General features: G+C 41.2%; 2 protein-coding genes across 2 annotated transcripts in view; one reads left to right on the top strand and one right to left on the bottom strand.

The window, feature by feature from the left end:
• The first annotated feature begins 2561 nt into the window (after positions 1–2561).
• ART3 (ADP-ribosyltransferase 3 (inactive)) overlaps positions 2562–17353 on the top strand; it is a 101443-nt gene continuing 86651 nt past the window's right edge. Inside the window, 1 exon segment of the mRNA NM_001280372.1 lies at positions 2562–2644. The gene's annotated coding sequence lies outside the window, so the exon portion shown is untranslated.
• On the bottom strand, positions 12612–15033 carry CXCL10 (C-X-C motif chemokine ligand 10). The gene is made up of 4 exons (XM_517217.6): positions 14853–15033; positions 14177–14303; positions 13852–13941; positions 12612–13442 (listed from the first exon to the last, which is right to left on the bottom strand). The coding sequence occupies exons 1-4, from the start codon at positions 14905–14907 to the stop codon at positions 13424–13426; spliced, it is 291 nt and encodes a 96-aa protein (XP_517217.1). The 5' UTR covers positions 14908–15033; the 3' UTR covers positions 12612–13423.

Here is a 17353-nt window from a genome sequence, read left to right as displayed (position 1 = left end):
TTGAAAAATGTACTTGCACATGCATGTTTATAGCAGCACAATTCACAATTGCAAAATCATGGAACCAACCCAAATGCCCATCAATCAATGAGTGAATAAAGAAACTGTGGTTTATATATACACGATCGAATACTACTTAGCCACAAAAAGGAATGAATTAACGGCATTAGCAGTGACCTGGATGAGATTGGAGACTATTATTCTAAGTGAAGTAACTCAGGAATGGAAAACCAATCATCATCTGTTCTCACTGGTATGTGGGAGTTAAGCTATGAGGACACAAAGGCATAAGAATGATACAATGGAGTTTGGGGACTTGTGGAGAAGAGTGGGAGCGGGGTGAGGGATAAAAGACTACAAATAGGGTGCAGTGTATACTGCTTGGGTGATGGGTGAACCGAAATCTCACAAATCACCACTAAGGAACTTATTCGTGTAATCAAATACCACCTGTACCCCAATAACTTATGGAAAAATAAAAAAAAAAAAACCAGAAAACAGTGGCTAAGATAGAAGCTTATTTCTCCCTGAGAGATGTAGGTGGATTAGCACTTGGATAGTGGCTCTTTCCCATGAGGTCTTCCAGGCTTCTCCTTTCTTGTGTTGTCACCATCTCTAGATTGCTGCCCTCATGCACATGGCCAAAGGTGGCTTGCCACCATGTCCAATTTCCAGGTATAGGATGATGAGAAGGCAGAAAAAGGGCATGTCCCTCCTTTTTAGACATCCTAGAAGTTGCACCCATCATTTTCTATCACCTCCCATGGAGGCAGGCCTTAATCACATGGCTACACCTAGTTGTAGGGGAAGTTAAGAAACATGATCTTTATTTTGGTTGACTAGCTAAAGATTGGAGATTTCCTTATTGTAAAACAATGTTTCTCAACGTTTTTTTTCATTATGGACTCAGCACTGCATGCGTGTGTGCGCGCATGTGCACCCACACACACACACACATTTCACCTTGCTCTGAGAAAAAATAAAATGAACTGAAAACTAAATTTAATTTCTTCCTAAAGAGAGAAATCAAATGCTAAGAAATAAGATTTTGTTGGGTAGGGTTGAACCTTGGTAGGCCACTAGTCATTGCAATATCTAAAACTTTTTAGCTCTCCAAGAACCAATTTTTGTCCCCCTTGGGAGCAATTTACCCCTCTTCCCATTGACAATGCATGCTGTAGAATTGGAGGAAAATGGATATTAGCATTTCATGTCACATGGTGCACATTTTTTGACTGACTTCTATACAGATTATTAATACTTAAATGGAATTACAGAATTCTTTTTGAAGAAAACACGTGGTGACCATTGATACAGCTTATCCATTTGCTCATGCTTAATTTTGGTACTGACTGTGGCAATGCATAGAGTGTAAATAGGTTCACGTTCCTGCTTTACCACTTAATGACTGTGTGCAAAATACTTAATTTTTGTGAGCTTCATCTCCCTCATTTAAGAAAATTATTAGACCTCACAGGGTGTTAAGATTAATGCCAAGGACGGATTGTCAACTGCAAAGCATCACAGGGCTAGTGGCTGTTCTTTCCAGCAAAGAAAGGAGGATGGAAATTTCTTAGGATAAGAACTAAGGCCCAGCACTGTTGGTGCTACCCACCTTTCTAGCCTCTTCTTGCACAGCTCTCTGCTCCCATCACTTTGTCTTCTTTCAGTTTTCTTTTCTTTTCTCCTTCTCCTTCCCCTCCCCTCTTCTTTTCTTTCTTTTTGAGACCGAGTTTTGTTTTTTTTTTTTTGCCCAGGCTAGAGTGCAATGGTGCAATCTCAGCTCACGGCAACTTTCGTCTCCCAGGCTCAAGCGATTCTCCTGCCTCAGCCTCCCAAGTAGCTGGGATTACAGGCATCCACCACCATGCTGGGCTAATTTCTGTACTTTTAGTAGAGACCGGGTTTCACCACGTTGCCCAGGCCGGTCTCGAACTCCTGACCTCAAGTGATCTGCCCGCCCTCCCAAAGTGCTGCAATTGCAGGCGTGAGCCACTGCACCCGGCCCTTCTCTCAGTTTTCAAAGGGGACAATGCTCCTTCCCATGGCACTGTTTTTGCTCATGCCATTCTTCTGCCTGGAGTGACTGTGCATGCTCCTCATTCCTGCCCTCCTGCATAGTAGTTACTCACCATAGTTACCCAGGCCAGCATCATTTCCCTGGGAAGACTTCCCTGAACCCCAGAGGGGCTCTCACCGCACACTTGCAGAGGCCTTGCTGAGCCCGTGTCCGCGGCAACGCTACGTTTCCCTGCAACCCTATGGTTAACATTTCCTTCCACCACTAGGCAAGGAAGGCTGCGACGCTCCCCGTCTGAGCATGGTGCTGAACACAGTGCCTAGCACCCAGTAAGCGCACACGCATGAGGGAAGGAGCTGGGAGCTGGCTCGGCAGGTCTGGAAGTTGGACAGGGTCTGCAAAGGGCTGCCTGGCTCCAGGGGCCTCCCACGCAGCGACCTCAGCCGGGCCCAAGGTGCGTGTACTGCGCATGCCCAGCCAACTGGTCTTCCAGAACCTTCTTCAGTGAGGAGGTTATACCCGGAGGTCTCAACGCTAGCTCGTGCTGCTCGTGTTGCCGCTGGGTACCTTTGCTGCCAGTGCTGATCCAGCCGGAGGCGAAGAGAAGCACTTTGGGGGCAAAAGGTAGTGGTTGTGCCTTCAGGATCTCTCCTCTCTTGTCCCCTGAGCGGCCCGCAGCCTCCCCAGCCGAGATGGCCGTGCTTTTGGGGATGGGTGGGAAGGTTCTCAGCGGCGGTGGCCATGAGCGAAGAGGCCCGTTTTGCAGGTTTCACACGAGGCTTGGGTGAGGCCAGCAGGGAACGACGGCCCCAGAAGGGCCAGGGCACTGGGCTTAGGGGTAACCCTGGGCCGTGGGCTTCAGTGACTGGGAAAGAGGCCCTTCGGATAAGAGAAAGGCGGTATTGGGGTCAGTTGGGAGTCACTGAGGCCAGATCGTATTTGTTACCCAAAAAGGGGCTAATTTTCTGAGATAGCAAGCGGAATGGGAGGGCTTCTCTCGCCTGACCCTGCTTCGCGGTGAAACTGTTCTGCCATGGTAGGGTAGGGCCCCGCCCCTCTGAGCAGGCTGGGGCCGCTGCGCCCAGCTCAGGCCTGTCCAGACACTGGTTTCCTGGGCTTCGTTTAGGAACTTGTCATGCAAAGTCTGAGAGCAACCACATTCTCTCAGGAAGCAGGCAGCGGGAAGGAGAAAATCCCATTGATCGTTGCATTTATGGCTAGACAAGGCTTTTAGGAGAAACAGAAACCTGATGAGAGGATGTTGCAGGCGTTTCTCACAGCCCTGGGAATGGAGCCAAGGATGATCTAGAGTTGAAATCAACAGTTACCAATTCCTTTTTGGACAAGAATTTTAACTTCCTGTGCCTTGAAAAATTCCAGTTCTGTGTCCGTAGGGGATCCAAATGCTAATGTAACCCCAAAGAACTTTACAAAGCGGAATTCTTAGTTTTCACAAGTGTGGCCCAGCCTCCCTCTTGAATCTTTTTGGTTGTGGAATCGAGGTGTTCTGTTTAATTATCCAGTGTGACTGACTCTGTGGCAGGGACGGTAAGAGCCTTCCCTTTTTACTTGTGAGAGGAGAAGTTTCTCTCATAAAGAAACCTCCAGGCCTGTTTGAATTTCTCACAGTGTGGACTTCCCCTCCTCTCGGCAGCTGTTGTTAGTATTAAACTGACTAGAAAGGGGTTTATTTCTTGAAAGTCTTAGAAGCCCCAAGAGAATATTCTGATTTTTCTTTTTCCCTCTCCTCTCCCCACGCAGGGAGTCATTCCTTCCTTCCTAAATACAACATGGTGAGTTACATGCAGGCAAATCCTAGCTGTGGGAGGTTTTATATCCTGTCTGCATGTAAGTCACTAAGAGAAAGGATCAAGTTCTTCCTTTGCTAATCTTATTATCTGGCTTCTTGGTTTATATTTCTCATGTAAAAGTTAAGGACTGGGTTAGGTTTGTGAATAAACAGTTTTGAGAGAGCATGTTAAGGACATGATGTAAAGGACAACTTTTGCAAAATGTTGACAATAGCAACATTTTTGTTTGGTGACTTTAGGCAAGTCAGCTTGTAGTCTGATGATATGTAACAATAGCTACTAAGAAGCTGCTGACTAACTTGAAGAAAAATTATCCTGAAAAGAAAACATGTTTATACTTAAAATATCCATATTTATTTAAAATGTCACTTTAAAATTGCCTATGTAAGTAATTTTACAAGAAAAAAATCCACATTCTTAAAAATCTTCATTTACTGTTTATCATTCATTTCATCCACCAAACTTTTATTCTTATGGTTCTAGACTCTGAGGTCACATATGTGAACAATGATTTCCTCAGAGAGTTCACAGTTCAGTGGGGGAAAACAGCATGTACATTAACACTTATTATAGAAGAAGTGGTATGATAAAGGATTGTACAGAATAATTGGAGGTACAGAGAAGTGCACAACCCTGGCTGATGGGTTCAGACGCAGCTGTCTGAGTTAGGTCTGAAAAGGAGAATTGGCTGGAATTTGTTACAAGAAGAAGTTGGGGGAATATTCTAAGCAAGAGGCGGGAGAAGGTATGCCAAATTTGAGAAGCTGCAAGTACTTTAGCAAGGGTGGACGGTAGAGTGAATAATGGAGTGGTGAGAAATTGGTCTAGAAATGTGGCAGGAACAAGACGATGAAGTGCCTTGTGAATCTCTATGTGGGGAGGAGACACTGCAGAATTTTAACTAAGGGAATAACATGAGATTTATACACACACACACACACACACACACACACCTTTATATATATCTGCCCCTTGTCACCAGTCTTTAATCTTATTTTACTTGAACATTTCCTTGTGTCTACATAGTTCATATATTTGTAAAATGTTCTCATATTTCTAGCCTCTTCATTCTCAGTTCTGCGTATTTGAGTTGTTTCCAATAATGTCTCAGTAATACAACAGTGATCTTACTATTTTAAAAAAGATTTTACTCTCTTGGGGTATTTCCCATCTTTGGAACTGTAGGGACAAAGGTTAAAAAACGTTCCTGTATCTTCTGTAACATTTTGACAGATTGCTTGCCAGAAAGATTGGGCTATCAGTATGTAGATGTATCTGTTTCACAATCCTCTTGTCATTTTATTTACTTTTGTTCATTTAGCATGCGAAAATTGGCACTAGAGACTAGTGTTAATTCCATTTTCTTTACAAATTGATATTTTACTTTGTATTGGTTTAACATCTGCATTTCCTACCTTTTTAAGACCACTTGTCAAGTAGAGTCAGAGTTTTGACCTTGTAAATATCTATCAATTCTTTACATATTTTGATTAGGAAGCTCTAATGCATTTTTAGTGAAAATATTTGCTTTTTCCATTTTGTTAAATTCATTTCCTTCATAATTAAAAAAAAGAAAACACAAGTTAGGGGCTGAATTGTGTTCCCCCACCAAATGCTTATGTTGAAAACCTAATTGCCAGTACCTCAGAAGGTGACTGTATTTAGAGATAGGGTTTTCACAGAGGTAATTAAGTTAAGGTGAGGTCCCTGAGGAAGCACAGTCTTTGGACTTACTAGACCAAGATATTAAATCAGCTGTCTTAAATATACTCAAAGAACTAAAGGAAATCATGTACAAAAAAACAAAAGGAAACCAGACAAAATGAGAATATTAATAAAGGGATAGAAATTATAAAAAAGGAAACAAATAGAAATGATGGAGTGGAAAAGTGCAAAACTGAAGTGAAAAAATTTAGTAGATGGGTTCAACAGCAGTTTTGAGCCAGCAGAAGAAAGAATCTGCAAATCTGAAGACAGGACAATTGAAATTTTCAAGGCTGAGAAGTAGAAAGAAAAAAGAATGAAGAAAAGTGAACAAAGCCTAAGAGACCTATGAGACACCATCAAGTGGACCAATATATGCTTAATATGAGTTTCGGAAGGAGAAGAGAGAGAAAGGGACAGAAGACTATTCGCAGAAATAATGACTGAAAACTAACGAAATCCAATGAAACGTATGAATCTGCGTGAATCCAAGAAGCTCAGTGAACTCCAAGCAAGTTAAACTCAAAAAGATCCACACTGAGATACATAATAGTCAAACTGCTAAAACTCAAGAGACAGAGAATCTTGAAAGCAACAAGTGAAGTGATTCATCATATACATCCAAGGGATCCTAGATAACATTAACAGCTGATTTCTTATCAGAAACCAAGGAAGCAAGAGAGCAGTGAAACAACATGTTTAAAGTGCTGAAAGAAAAAAAAAATCTGTCAATGAAGAATTCCATATCTGGCAAAACTACCCTTCAAGAATGAAAAAGAAATGAAGACATTTTTAAATAGACTGAAGCTAGGGAGAGTTTATTACTAGTAGACTTGCTCTACACAACATATTGAAGGCAGTCCTGCAGGCTGAAATGAAAGGATACTAACTCCAAGCCATATAAAGGAATAATACTGGTAAAGGTAACTATGTAGGTAATATAAAAACCAGTATTATTGCACTTTTGGTTTGTACCTTCTCATTTTTCCTATGTGAATTAAAAAATGCATAAAACCATAATTATAAATATGTATTAATGAGCACACAGTGCTGTAATCTGTGACAATAACAATTGTCAAAGGGGAGGGATGCAGATGTATAGGAGCAGAGTGTGTTTGTTTACTGTTGAAACTAAGGTGGTATTCAAACTAGGATGTTACAAGTTTAGGATGTTAATTATAATCCCCAAAGTAACCAGTAAGAGAATAACTAAAAATATACAGAAAAGAAAAGAGGGGACTCAAAATAGTACACTCTAAAAATTCAACTACTTACCAAAAAAGGAAGTAATGGAGAAATTGAGGAACCAAAAAATAAGACACTTAAAAAATTCGATAGCTGAAAGGCAAAGTAAAACCTTCCTTATCAGTAATAACTTTTAATGTAAATGAATTAAGCTCTGGCCTAATGAGCTTATATGTATAAAAGGTTTGATTTGCTTTGGTTTGTTGAGACAGGGCCTCACTCTGTTGCCTAGGCTTGAGTGCAATGGCATGATTGTGGTTCACTACAGCCTCAACCTGGCTCAAACAATCCTCCCACCTCAGCCTCTCGAGTAGCTGGGACCATAGGCATGCGCCACCATGCCCAGCTAATTTTTGTATTTTTTGTAGAGATGGGTTTTTGCCATGTTGGTCAGTCTAGTCTGGAACTCCTGGGCTCAAGCGATCCTCTGGCCTTGGCCTCCTAGAGTGCTGGGACTATAGGCACAAGCCTGGCCTGGGATTATAGGCACAATGCCTGGCCTAGGTTTGTTAGTATTTTATTGAGGATTTTTGCATCAATATTCATGAGAGATATTGGCCTGTTGTTTTCTTTTTTGATGTGTCTTTGATTTTGGTATCAGGGTAATACTGGCCTTATAGAATGAGTTTGGAAAGTCTTTATTTCTCCTTCATGTTTAAAGGATATTTTCACTGGATATTCTATTCTAGGTTAAACATGTTTTTTCTTCAGCACTTTAAATGTGTTATGCCATTCTATCCTGGCCTGTAAGGTTTCCACTGAAAAGTTTGCTGCTAGACATATTTCCAGGTATTTGAAGATATTTGAGTGTTGCTATCTAAGCCATATTTGCGTTAGGAATACCCCAAGCCCAGTAATACTGTAGTTTTTGCAGACTCAAAGAGATACCGCCTTGGTGGTCTTAGATAAGATTTGGAAGAATTCTCTGGATTACCAGGCTGACTCTTGTTCTCTTCCCTTAGTTTCTCCTAAACAAATGAAGTCTCTCTCTCTGTGCTGAGCTGCTTGGGGTTGGGGGTGGGGTGACACCAAGCACACCTGTGGCCACCACCACTGACGTTGTGCTGAGTCAGACCTGAAGCCAGCACAGCACTGGGTCTCACCCAAGGCATGTCACTGTAACCACTACCTGGCTACCATCTGTGTTTGCTCAAGGCCCTACAGCTCTACCATCAGCATGTGGAAAAGTCAGCCAGGCTTATATCCTTCCCTGCAAGCAGCAAGTTTTCCCAGGTACCAGATGGGCCCAGAGATGCTGTCTGGGAGCCAGGGACTGGAGTCAAAAACCTTAGATATCTCCCTGGTGCTCTATTCTGTTGCGGCTAAGCTGGCACTCAAACTATGAGACAAAGTCTTTCCCATTCCTCCCTCCCCTTTCCAGAGGCAGAGGAGCCTTTTACTCATGCCCATCACCACAGACCCATGGGATGCACAGACAGGCTACCTAACACCAATGTTCACTTAAGGCCCAAGGGCTCTTCAGTCTGCTTATGGTGAATGCTGCCCAGCCTGGGACTCACGTTTCAGGGCAGTGGGCTCCCCTCTGGGCCAGGGCAGGTCCAGAAATGCCATCTAAGCCCAGGCTGGAATTGGGGACCCAAGAGCCCACTTGGTGCTCTACCTCACTGTGGCCGAGCTGATACCTGTGGTTCAAGAAAAAGTCTCCTTTACTTTTCCTTCTGCTTTTCTCAAGCAGAAGGAATCTCTCACTATGACCACCACAGTAGGGAATGTGCTGGGTCTCACCTAAAGCCAGCATATCTGAGTCTCACCCAAGGCCCACTGTGTACTACCTGGGTATTGGCTGCTGGTTATTCAGTGCCCAAGGGCTCTTCAGTCAGCAGGTGATGAATCCTACGAGCAGTGGGTCCTTCCCTTCAAGGCAGCAGGTTCCCTTCTGGCCCAGGGCATGTCTAGAAATGTCATCCAGGATCTAGGGCCTGGAATAGGGGCCTCATGACTGTCTGCCCAGCACTCTATCCTACTGTGGCTGAACTGGTATCCAAGTTGCAAGACAAAGTCCTCTTTATTCTTACCTCTCCTCAAGCAGAAGGAAGGAGTTGCTTTTATTGCTGTGAGCTGTGTTGCCTGGGGTTGAGAAGAGTGGTGCAAGCACTCTCTTTGCTGCCCTGGTTGGTGTCTCATTAGGTCATGTTCCCCCAACTAGGTTGTGCACTCCCCAAGTCCACTGGCTCTTCAGCACAGCACTAAGACTGCCTAGGACTTGCAATCCTTGTGGCCTAGACTGCCTTTCAGATTTATTTAGGACCCCAGAGCACTTTAGCCAGCAGAGGCAAGACTTGCCAAAACTCAACTTCTAACCACTAGGATGGGTGATTCCCCTTTGCCTGGGGATGGTCTAAATGCTCCCTCCGTGGGCATCCACTGAGTTCAGCCCAATTTTGCTTTCCACTGTGACAGAGCATTACTGGGTTCCCCCAAGTGCACAGATTATCTTTCTATGCCACAAGGCCACTGCCAGGGGAAGGGAGAGGGGTGGCATTGGCCATTCAAGACCATCTTTCCTACCTGGTTTTAACTTTGTATCACTGAAAGAGGTACTGATTAGTTCAGCCACTGTGAGAAGCAGCTTGGAGATTTCTCAAAGAACTTCAAATAGAACTACCATTCAACCCAGCAATCCCATAACTGGGTATATACCCAAACAAGTGTAAATCATTCTACCATAAAGACACGTGCACATGTATGTCATCACAGCCCTATTCACTATAGCAAAGACATGGAACCAACCTAGATGCCCATCAACGGTGGACTTCATAAAGAAAATGTGGTACATATACACCATGGAATACTAAAAAAGAACAAAATCATGTCCTTTGCAGCAACACAGATGAAGCTGGAGGCCATTATCCTAAACAAATTAACACAGGAACAGAAAACCAAATACTGCATGTTCTCACTTATAAGTGGGAACTAAACATTGAGTACCCATGGACACAAAGAAGGCAACAATAGATACTGGGACCTACTTGGCAGTGGGGGTAGGGAGGAAGATGAAGATTCAAAAACTACCTATCTGGTACTATGCTCATTACCTGCGTGATGAAATAATCTATACACCATACCCCCACAACACACGATTTACCCATGTAACAAACCTGCATGTGTACTCCCTAAACCTAAAATAAAAGTTGGAAAGAAAAAAAATTCAAGAAATATTAAATACAAAGTAATATGCCCTGAAAAGTCTCCCTGTGCTATGAATGGAATACCAAGTTTACTGTATTTTACATTGCCATATAAAAGTGAATCTAAACAAAGCAAATGAAGAACATATGCCAGAGCTGAGCATGGTGGCTCATGCCTATAACCCCAGCATTTTGAGAGGCCGAGGTGGGTGGATAGCCTGAGCTCAGAAGTTTGAGACCAGCCTGGGCAACATGGTGAAGCCTCATATTTGTATTATCTACCAAAAATACCAAAAAAAATTTAGCTGGCATGGTGGCACATGCCTGTGGTCCTAGCTACATGGGAGGCAGAGGTGGGAGGATTGCTTGAGCCTGGGAGGTGGGGGTTGGAGTGAGCCGAGATCACACCATTTGCACTCCAGCCTGGGTGACAGAGTGAGACCCCATCTCAAGGAAAAAAAAAAAAAAAAGAACATATGCCAGAAAGGAAGTAATCCAATGAAGTCATGGGAATTGGGAATTTGAACATAATAAGATTCTTTGTGAAAAAAATGGCCCCACCAAAAGATGAAAAATATCAAAAAGATTAGAACTAAGTGTGTTTTTGCAATACTCAGGAAAGGAGTAAAAAAGAAAAGTAGAATAATTACAGAGACTAAAAGCAGTACTATTCTGGTGATGGCTTGTATTGGCTAGGGAGAGCTAATGGTTAGATTTTCATGAATTATGTGAGTTTTAAAATACAGTCATTATTAAAAAATAAACTGCGTATTTGCAATTGAATGAACTATGTTAAAATTATACTACAACGATTTTATTGTTTCTTTCTAGGAAGATCAGTGTACTGCACACTGAAGCTTGTTAAATAAAAAAAATTCAATCTGATAAAAAAGCAATTCTTGGCTGGGCACCCTGTAATCCCAGTTGAGATCGCGCCACTCCACTCCAGCATGGGCAACAGAGCGAGACCCTGTCTCAAAAAAAAAAAAAAAAAAAAAAAGCAATGCTGCTATCACTTTATTATTATTATTATTATTATTATTATTATTATTTTTGAGACGGAGTCTTGCTGTGTCGCTCAGGCAGGAGTGCAGTGGCGCAATCTCGGCTTACTGCAAGCTCTGCCTCCTGGGTTCACCCCATTCTCCTGCTTCAGCCTCCCGAGTAGCTGGGACTACAGGCGCCCGCCACTACGCCTGGCTAATTTTTTTGTATTTTTAGTAGAGACGGGGTTTCACCGTGTTAGCCAGGATGGTCTCAATCTCCTGACCTCGTGATCCACCCGTCTCGGCCTCCCAAAGTGCTGGGATTACAGGTGTGAGCCACCGCACCCGGCCATATCACATTCTGATGTATGTCCTATGCAAGAATATCTGTGGTATATACATAGTAGTAGAATTGCTGGAACATGGGGTATGCCAGTGTTTAGCTTTGTGAGATAATGCCAAACTGTTTTCCAGAGTAGTCATAGCTATTTTTTCTTTCATCAGCAGTGGAAGAGCGTTCCTCATTGCCTTGCATCCTTGGCAATGGTTGATGTTATCAAACTTTAAAAGTTTTGCCAGTTTAGTGGTGTGAAATGTTATTTCACAATGATTTGAATGTACATTTCCTTGATTACAAATGAGGTTGAACATCTTTGTATGTTAGGGGCTTATGGTTCTTACTTCTGTGAAATTCTTACTCACTTCTGTTTCCTTTTTTTTTTTTCTTCTTTTTTTTTCTTTTAGAGATGAGGTCTCACTCTGTTGCCCAAGCTGGAGTGCAGTGGTGCAGTCATAGCTCACTGTAACCCCAGACTCCTGGGCTCAGGTGATCCTCCTGCCTCAGCCTCCTGAGTAGCTAAAAAAAATTGTTTTTTTTGGTAGAGACAGGGTCTCACTGTGTTTCCAGGCTGGTCTCAAACTCCTGAGCTGAAGAAATCCTCCTGCCTTGGCTTCCCAAAGTGCTGAGATTACAGGCATGAACCACCACACCCAGCCTTGTCTTTTCCTTTTTGATCTATGGGAATTCTTTACATATTCTAGATGCTAATAATTTGCCAACTAAACGTATTGTGAAGATCTTCTTAGTAAGTAATTGGATGTGGGAGGAAAGGAAGAAGTAGTATAGAATTACTCCCAGGTTTCTGGTTTGGGAAACTGATTGGATGATGGTGCAATTAAACGTCCTCAGATCTCAGGGTGAGGAGAATTAGTTTATTTTGGAGTTTAAACTAAAGTTCCTATGGGATATTCAAGTGGATATGTCTTAGAGAAATTTGGCCATAGGGCTGGATGTGGTGGCTTGCACCTGTAATCCCAGCTTCTCTGGAGGCTGAGGTCAAAGGATTACTTGAGCCCAGGAGTTCGAGGCTGCAGTGAGCTATGATTGCACCACTGCAGTCCGGCTTGGGTGACAGAGGAAGACCCTGTGTCTAAAAAAATAAGAGATTAAAAAAAAAAAAGAAATTTGGCTATAGGGATTTGGAGATTAGGCCAAGCTCTGTTATGCTACATTAGTTCTGTAGGATCTTATATGATGGGCCTTTCAGGAGATTACAGTTGGAAGGAGAGAGAGTGGTAATTCTCTAACTCATTTGTCTTCTGCCCATGCCACCTTCTTCTCCAGGCCATAGATTCTCCAATCTAAGTTTCTTATGAAATAAATATCCCAACCAAGTGACACACAAGACATTTCATCTTAGTTATAATTACTTTATTAACATTTTTGTCTTTCAACATTTAGATAGTCTTTCTTAATATTTCCAGGAGAGTACCTCATTTTTATTTTGAAAACCATTCAGCACATTTATCTTATGTAACATGCAGAGCATATATCTATCTGTATTTTTAAAATTTTCCTGTTACTCGTTGATACATAGTACTTAATTACATGTTATTCCATGTACACTGAAAACAATATAGGAAATATGTACATCTAAGACTTCTACTTTGTACAGTCTTTCATTAAATAAGAATACTTTCACATACATTTTCAGATATTTCTACCTTCCTGTATGTGTTTGGAATTGTATGTAGGTAGCCACTGAAAGAATTTGGGCCCCTTGGGAGGATGGCAGTGGAAGTCCATGAAGTAAAGAGCATTCTTTAAAAAGCAGATTTGATTGCATACCTTTTAGTTATTTGAGATTCTGAGAATTCTGATAAACCCCAAAGCAGAAAGATTCCTTAGTACCCTTGGAAGATGGGAAAGGTGAGGGAAATACTGGAAGCAGGGTCAGAACATCCACTAAGAACATAGCACCTCAGTAGAGCTTACATTATAGTGCCAGGGTAGAGTTATTACTGAATAGCTTAGGATGATGAACATTAACCTTCCTACAGGAGTAGTAGCAGCTGATTTGGTGACCATGATTGGTCACCTTTTAGTGTAACTGCAAACTAAGAACAATTATGGCTTGACATATACTCCATGTAGGGAAGTGATGGGAGAGGCAGCCTCTGTGTGGTCCATCCTTGGAAGCACTGCATCGATTTTGCTCCCCTCTGGTTTTAAGGAGATCTTTTAGACCTGTAAGAAGAGAAAGGGGATATAAAAGTGTGATACTCTGACTCTGGCTTCAGATTGGGTTCTGTTTGGAAAGTACTGAGTTCATAGATAACTGAGTTTTCCTGCTGCTATGCATTCATTATGGATTACAGGGGTTGCTTTTTTCAACCATGGAAGACTTGGGGAAAATGTTGTCAGTTTTGCTTAGATAGTTATAGCTGTACTTCAAGGTTGACAGGTAATCAGGGTAACTTCTGATACTTATCACACAAGATGGTGCCTCAGCATTTAAATAAATGGAGGTAGGGGAGGGCGTGGTGGTAACATATTTTTAAACCAGTGATTGCACAGCAAACCACAATGCAAGTATTTCTGACTCCCAAGATTGCCGTTTCCTAAAGAGCAATTCTGCAAGCAACGGCAAACCTACCTTTCCTTGCTAACTGCTTTCAGTAAATTCTTGATGGCCTTCGATTCTGGATTCAGACATCTCTTCTCACCCTTCTTTTTCATTGTAGCACTGTAGAAATAAATAGGGATGAAAATATTTAAAACTGTGTTGGGTCAATAAAACAGATGGCATACGCAGTTCTGAAGTCAGACATTTAAGTTTCACTCTGCATGTTTTTGTTTGCTGTACATTAGTTTTAGAATCATCACAAACCCTTTACTGATCCTTTTTTATTATCATTACATATTTAATACAGTATATAATTACAACCAGGGAAGTGATAATCAGATGGGATTTCACTCACATGATCTCAACACGTGGACAAAATTGACTTGCAGGAATAATTTCAAGTTTTTCTAAAGACCTTGGATTAACAGGTTGATTACTAATGCTGATGCAGGTACAGCGTACAGTTCTAGAGAGAGGTACTCCTGTAGGAAAAGAGGAACAGCAGAGAAGGTTAGCACAGTGTTCATTTTAGGCATTTAATGTAGACTGGTGGTATTTAGCAGAACCTATATCCCCATATCAGCAAATAGTCACTTAATCTGAGGAGGAATGGATCACATCATAACACAACTGTAAATGATTAAATAGTTGATTATCTGGAAGAAAAGAATTGCAGCTTGTTGATTATAAAGTCAAACCCTTAAGCACAGTTCATGTGGTTCATTGAGCTTAGTTAGGTAAGAAAGTATCTGTATCTCATCTCTGTCCGCATTCCCTCACATTTTCTCTCTCTATCCTCCCTCTTCCCCATCTCTTCTGTCCTCCTTTCCTTTTTCCTTCTCTTTCTCTTACTCTATTTGTTTCTCTCACTTCAATTCATATAAGTTTTATGATCTGAGGGAATCTCTATTTCCCTCTTATTTATAAGCATGCAGTGAAACTTTTACAAATACATTATTTCTGTATTTTTAGAATTTATACCTATTCCTATTTCTCGTTTTACAAATTAAGTATCCTTTGATGTTCCTTACCTTGAATGCCACTTAGAAAGATAAGGCAGCAAATCAGAATGGCAGTTTGGTTCATGGTGCTGAGACTGGAGGTTCCTCTGCTGTAGGCTCAGAATATGTCTAAGCAATTGAGGAATGTCTCAGAAAACGTGGGGCTAGTGTGCCGTATTTATCTGCAAAGCCATTTTCCCTCCCTAATTCTGATTGGATAAAGGCATTACAGTTGACTTAGCAAAACCTGCTGGCTGTTCCTGGGGAAGTCCCATGTTGCAGACTCGAAGATATTATTTATTGTAGCCTCCAAGTTACGGAATTTCCCTCTGCTCCTCTTTTTTTGGTAATAGTGAATTAGGTTTCACTTTCCAAAACATGAACTGTTTCTTGAAAAAAAGAACTTCATTGCATATAGAAAAAAACAAAGGTTGCAATCCATTCTAACTATAATGCTTTTTCTCAACACAAACTTTTACAGTTACTTTCAGAGGTTATTTTTCAAAATATCCCCAGTAATAGAAATTTTTCATCCTTTATAGGTAAACCTAATTTTTTGGTAACAGCAAGTTGTGCCTGATTATTAGAACAGTGATTTACCTGGACAGTGCTCCTTGATCAAATACTATAAAGTAATAGGACTGGCCTGCTTTGACAGGGTCAAAGATCTGGAACTGGCAAGTTTTAAATAATTCAATAAATGCTTTGATCATTCATAACACCATTAGATTAAGTAAATAGCCTCCAACATAACTATTTTGAGGGAAAACACTGCTCATTTGGGTATCTGATTTGTGGTGTGTTAAAACAAGTTTCACGTCTTATAGCAGTCCCTGAATGAAAACATCATAAGATGGTATCTAGAATGGTGTGAGAAAAGGATTCATAGCTATCCTAGGGTTATTGTAAAAAACAAAGGGTGCTTTTTGAGGAAATGAATTTAAAAGCGGGGGGCGCATGCATAGAGACAGACCTTGGGAAAGTAGCTTGAGACAGAAGGGAAACAGGTTGATTTACGATGGGGTTCAGCTCCAAGACACTGTTAAATGCAAAGAAAAAGAAAAAAAAAGTGTCGGCCATTGAGCTAGTAATAGTGATTACTGAAATTGGCACAATTTTAACTGGATGATGAATCGTGGCAAAACTTAATTTCACAGCATTCAATAGTACTTGACTGATCATTCATAGTAGCTAGCAGTAGAAAGCACATGATACTCACATAATGGAACACATGTTGAACCTGAGAGTGGAAATTTAGCAGTATCCATGGATATAGTGGTCCTTGGTTGTGTTCTTTGCAAATGATTAGTAACAGGGAATCCAAGATGAAATACTGTTTCAAAAGCAGGCACCACCCTGCAATGAGAGATCTGAGGCAAGTGATATTTAGAACCTAGGAAAATATATGGGAGTTCTTTTCATAGTCAGCTGGGCTGCAACAATGCAGGGATTGGTCAGGGAATGGAAAAGCTTCCATCCTAGGATCAGGCTACTGTACCAGGCAGATACTGTCTCAGAACCTGGTATCAGGGGCCAAGAATAAAGCCTGTATCTGCAAACTGGGTGCACATAAAACTTGGATCCTCAAATGTAGGAACTCCATCATTAAAGCAGAGAGTGAGTTGCTTGGGGTAAATGGAATTTGCTAGAGAGCTGAATCCCATGTTAATCTGTTCTAGGAACTGGAATAGAGCTAAGCTTTCAAGTGAATAAGTCAGTGGAATTAGCTGTGGGAAACCGGGAAGGCAAAAGAGAGGGAGGTGAGGTAGAGACTGACAGAACCCAAAAGACTTTCACCTAACAAAGAGGCGTTCGTTCTGATGAGGGAAAGTCTTATGAGAAATAGTGACATGGAGGGATCCTTCCATACCTATTTGTGCAGAACAAACATTTTACTGTGAATAGAATGCCAACAAATTTCAGAGAAATGTCTGACATCATGAATGGAAGAGGCCTAGAAAAGTTCAACATTAAACAATCAAAATGAGAGATGGTGACAGTTTTATTTTAGTTGGTATCTAAGTTGTCAGCTAAAATGTCTCTATATAGAAGACAATGTAAAAAGGAGATACTTGATAAATGGACTAAAAATCTGTTATTAGGGATAAAATATTTGATTTTTACTAAACATTGTATTACATTAACTGTGTGCCAGGCATTGTTTGAACTGCTTTGTGAATATTGACCATATTGACTCATTTTATTCTTATAATAACTTCTACCTCTGACCCAGCCACTCTTCTATTTTTTTCACCATAGATTATTTTTGCCTGTTCTAGAACTTCATATAAATGGAACCACTTGAGTATATACTCTTTTGTGCAAGACATCTTTTGCTCAGTATAATGTTTCTTAGATTCATCGATGTAGTTGCATGAATTAGTAATTTGTTTCTCTTTATTGATGGGTAGTAATCCATTGCACAAACATATCAGTTTGTTTCTTGTTGATGGACACCTTGACTGTGTTCAGATTTTAGTTATTACATATAAAGCTGCTACGAAGATTTTTTTATAATTTTTTTTCTGGGC

The sequence above is a fragment of the Pan troglodytes genome, chromosome 3, assembly GCF_028858775.2.
Source record: "Pan troglodytes isolate AG18354 chromosome 3, NHGRI_mPanTro3-v2.0_pri, whole genome shotgun sequence".
Classification (NCBI taxonomy): domain Eukaryota; kingdom Metazoa; phylum Chordata; class Mammalia; order Primates; family Hominidae; genus Pan; species Pan troglodytes.
This window is presented reverse-complemented; position numbering and strand designations above follow the sequence as displayed.

Bases quoted from the DNA above. Each gene is read 5' to 3' on its own strand.
- CXCL10 (XM_517217.6), bottom strand. From the start codon at position 14,907: ATGAACCAAACTGCCATTCTGATTTGCTGCCTTATCTTTCTAAGTGGC. The intron at 14,304-14,852 runs GTAAGGAACATC...CTTTTCCTACAG, and splicing joins CTTTCTAAGTGGCATTCAAG to GAGTACCTCTCTCTAGAACT. The intron at 13,942-14,176 runs GTGAGTGAAATC...TTATTTCTACAG, and splicing joins TGTCCACGTGTTGAGATCAT to TGCTACAATGAAAAAGAAGG.